We start from the raw sequence: 4700 nt of genomic DNA, 5'->3' as shown, positions 1-4700 counted from the left end.
GGATGCCTTCTATGTTTTTTATTTATAGAAGACGCTGTGGGAGCGTTTATTTGGGCGTCAATGTACTAGGCGTGAGTGAACTAGGGGTGTGAGTAGTGCAGTAGCGTTGTATATTTTAGGGGTTGGTTGAGATGTGTGATGTGGAAGGCGTGGAGTTATATTAGAAGTGGATTGGTAATAACAATAATAAATTTTATTTCTATAGCGTCTATATCACGAACTGCTCTAAGCGCTTTACAATATTAAAAAAAATGTAATAAGATACAAATAAATTACCACAATAGGAGTAAAAATAATGGTAGTAATAATGATATCAAAAAGAAGAAATAACTGTCCAAGCGCATAAATATATCTATAACTCAGAAAATCTAACAACTACAAATATAAGTACAAAAATTAAATAAAAATCTATTTACAAATTAAATATGTCTGTAAGTGTTTTTTGAAGGAATTCAAGGAATTGGCATTTCTTAAAGATGCTGGTATGCTGTTCCATAATTTAGGTCCTACAATTGAAAATCTTCGATCACCACATGACTTAAGCTTAGATCTCGGGACTTGAAGTAACTTATTCGAGCAAGAACGCAAAGAGTAGGAGCTGTTACAAAAACTGAGCAAATTGGATAACTTGGTGAAAATCCATTGATAACCTCATATACTAACAATAAGATTTTATAAATAATACTGTATTCAACAGGCAACCAATGTAAGTCAATTAAGCCAATGTTATATGTTCATACTTCTTGGTGAATGTTACGATATTCGCTGCCCTGTTCTGAACTAGCTGTAGGCGGTTTAAGAGATCTTTAGATAGTCCATATAGAATAGCATTACAGTAATCCAAGTTGGTAGCCACGAGAGCATGAATAATTGCTTCAGTAGATTCACGATCCAAATATGTTCTTATCTTACTAACATTAGTTAAATGGAAATGACATGTCTTGCATATCTTTTTAATGTGGTCTTCCGTATCTGCACTGGGATCGAGTATAACTCCAAGATTACGAACAGAAGAGGACGTTTGAATAGTTTCACCCCCAACACAAACAAATTCCAATGAAGGACTGGGCTGATAACGTGAACAGAGAAGAAGCAGCTCGGTTTTTTCCTCATTTAGCTTAAGACCATTAAGAATCATCCAGTTGTTAATTTCCGGTACACACATTTTTATGCTAGACTTTGCTGAGGATGAGAGAAGAGCATCACTTCCTAATTTAATTGAGCTGACTGTCATCAGTATAGAGATGGTGTGTAGGATTGTGTCTCTTTGTGATATCAGCCACCGCTGAGGTGTACAAAACATATTACAGAGGCCCAAGAACAGACCCCTGCGGTACACCGCAACTAAGTTCACATAAAGAAGATCTTGGTTGTAATGTTTGTTAAACAGTGAAACTGGTTTCTCGTAGAAGTTAAAATGAAGTGACAATATGCGATGGAAGGCAAAAGTGATTTCAAGTGTTTGCAGTGAGGTAGTTGTCAGAGTGCTAATTTGGTATGAAGAAATAGTGTAGTTACAGTCTGTTGAAATAAAGTGGTTGTTTGTCAAAGATCTTATCAATAGTTGAAAACAAACTTGAACTTATTTTAAACGTTTTTAGGCTTTCTGTTTAAGATTGTCTCTCGGTTATTTTTGACAACTTTTGTATGGAAGAACGTGGATGAGGGAAAGTTCATTTAATATAGAGAAGCGGGTAGGAAGATACTGAGGAGGAGGGGGGGTTAAAATTTTGTGTTTGTTTGTTCGGGGGCCTTTGAAAAATCGGTGAGGTCAAGTGAGAGGGCGTAAAATCAGTCTATAGAACTAAGGGACTGATTACATGAGCCGGGCTTGCTCGCTTTGGAGAAATCTCGGCACCTTAGTAAAACGCAACAAAAATCAATTGCAATTATACTGTTATCCCAGTATTGTGATGCCGGGACCCCGGGTGGAAATTTTCCGAGTAATCACCCTTGCCGGGCTGCCAGGCGAATGAACCAAGCGATTGCGAAACAGTACAGCGGGTAACACATTGCTCATGCGCATTGCTTCCAATCTCTATATAAAAATGACGGCTCCGGCTGGCCCTTTTCATTTAATGCCGGGATAAAAGTCACCTCGGCAGAGCTAGCCAGCCCGGCTCATGTGATCAGGCCCTTACTGTGAGTTGTTCTTTCACGCAGTTTGCACGTGAAAGCTATGGAATTTGTCGCTTTTGTGGTTCTTGTATGAGAAAGTACGACTTAATCTAACAGACGCTATGGGAGAGTATATTTGGGCGTGGTTGAACTACGCATATGTAAAGTTTGTTATGTGAATGAGGGATATGTGGGTAGTGCAGTGGTATTGTATATTTGAGGGGTTAGTTGATATGTGTGAAGTAGTAGGCTTAGAGTTATATTGGAAGTTGATTGCTAAGATCATGGGTGTAGTTTGTGAGGTAATGCTGAGTTTCTACATGGGGTTGATTTTATTGAATGTTGGTCATGGAGTTAAACTCTGTTAATAGTGGCACTGAGGTGTTGATAGAAACTGTTTGTATTAAGAGACATGTTTTACAAACATACTGTTTTCCATCAAATGAAGACTGCACACTGAAAAAAATTTCACACGAATATTTACTTTTGCCAAAAATGTGAACTGGTCTCTTGTAAAGTAATCGATTACAAACACAACATATACAACACGGACCTTTTCTTATTTTATTTTTATACCGTTCAATGCAAAAATCTATACCCCAATCCGCCTGTTTTCTTTTCTCCTTGTAACTAAATGTTTCTTTTTAAGAGGTTCTATCTCACAATACTCAAATGAACTATACCTGTGTTTCCTCGCAATCTTTTCCTTTCACTGCTTTCAATTTTGCATGAGCATAATATAAAGTGTATTTCATTTTGTAGTCTTTGACAATTTAACTTACTTTGTGTAATTTTGCAAATTTCTTCAACTAATGACTGTATGCCTTTGATACTTTTAACAAGTCTTATTTCACCTAACTAACTTTCATCACATCCCAAAAGAAAAGATAAATCCTTTACTCTAATTCTTTGCTGAACTACACGGCTTATACGGTATGTTCCAATCCACGACAAAAATCCTGTCACTTCATGACAATGTTTTGAAATGCACATTTTCAATACAGATTTGCTCTTAGGCAAATTTCAAGATAGGACACCATTGCTTACAGTGCAAACAGCAAGGTTTATCTCAGCTCCTCTGATACTCTCACTTTCAGGAAGATCAACTGGCATATTGTCTTTTCACACCCATCACATTGTACAGTGTATTCCCATTACTTGCGAGGGCAGATAAAGTTCCTGAAGTCCAGTATCCACATGGATTAATAACAGACTGTAACACATTGCATAAACTGCTATAGCACAGCACTGTTTACAAGAACATTGGTATAAACTATGAACATTTGATGTACTACTAACAGTATTCAACACTGCTAGAACAAATATCAACTTCAAAGTTGGCAATATGTACACCTTTAAGCTCATATATATCCTCATTCCTACGTGTACATAGACTCTGAAAATATCGTACTAATTTAAGCATGGATGGTATTTCCAACAATACACTTGTACCTTGACTATGACCATACATACCTCTAGCATGAGAATCAACACCAATAATTCCCACAGTTAAAATGACTGAGTTGTAGTTCGGAGCCAAGACCCGGTGTTTCAAGTGGCATACAGTAGTGATACCCCTCAATTCTGGCATCATCATGCATGTTACAAGTACAACGTTCACTGTATTCAAGCTAGAAAAATCACTCAAACACAGTACGCGTTTCTGGCAATTCTGTTAACATTAACATAGGTTGTCTTGCAAGAAATGACAGACTAGAATATAATTGGTTACCAACAGTTATTATTTGAATCATGTCATCGACCGAAGTAATCCTTCTTATCTTACTGTAAATTAAAGCGCACAAACTCATTGCAACACATTGTTGTCCCGCATTTTCCCCAAATACTACAACGTTTCCTTGACAGTATGGAGCATGAATCGTTTTGGTAGCATCTACTTAAACTGAAGGTCCTGGATTCTTCTCGATATCAGTAGAAAGCTTTATATAGAGAGAAAACCGTTTCCATAAAAACCCATAAAACAGCCATAAATTGGCCGGTGGACCACACAGGAGAGACGTAACACACATTTTAAGTAAGGTAAGCTATTTGTTATTTAAATCCTCATTCATTTGCGTACGTTACAGAAACGATAGGTCTTTTTTTCTATACAAATCCTTATATTTCGAATGTTACCAACAATGCCGATGTTCGCCGATGCTCATATTTCGAGCGTGGGCAACCTCTCGAACTTGACTGTAGATTCGTCGAGACAGTTTGGCTTTAATCGTTACCGTTTTGGAATAGAATCACCAAGTACCGTTACAACTTCCACTCCGTTGCCAGAAAAAACCAGTTGTCAGTAGACTACGAGTAGTCCCCATTTTTCCTCAGGGATAGTAGAGCGAGCAAAACGCCAGCGCGCGTGAAAATCACCCCACGCGAGGAAAGGCGACACGCCGCGCGTCGCCTTTTCTCGCGTGGGGTGATTTTCACGCGCGCTCGCGTTTCGCTTGCTCTACCATCCCTGAGGAAAAACGGGGACTACTCGTAGTCTAGTTGTCAGAGGTTTAATAGACTTGAGTAGACTTGAAACCACCAAATCGTGCTTAAGTAGAACTGGGGGGATCAATGGAGTTCGG

At 38.2% G+C, this 4700-nt stretch overlaps 1 protein-coding gene across 1 annotated transcript; it reads right to left on the bottom strand.

Annotated features, from left to right (window-relative positions):
* Nucleotides 1-715: 715 nt before the first annotated feature.
* On the bottom strand, nucleotides 716-1303 carry LOC140934433 (uncharacterized). The gene has a single exon (XM_073384059.1). It carries the CDS (start codon nucleotides 1301-1303, stop codon nucleotides 716-718), a length of 588 nt encoding a protein of 195 aa, XP_073240160.1.
* Between the last annotated feature and the right edge of the window lie 3397 nt (nucleotides 1304-4700).

This window comes from Porites lutea, chromosome 4 (genome assembly GCF_958299795.1).
Source record: "Porites lutea chromosome 4, jaPorLute2.1, whole genome shotgun sequence".
In the NCBI taxonomy this organism is placed as follows: domain Eukaryota; kingdom Metazoa; phylum Cnidaria; class Anthozoa; order Scleractinia; family Poritidae; genus Porites; species Porites lutea.
Note: the sequence above shows the minus strand (reverse complement) of the source record. Positions and strands in the feature narration are given on the sequence as shown.

What these genes read in the sequence shown, in the direction of transcription:
- LOC140934433 (XM_073384059.1), bottom strand. Translation starts at nt 1,303, where the DNA reads ATGTTTTGTACACCTCAGCGGTGGCTGATATCACAAAGAGACACAATC.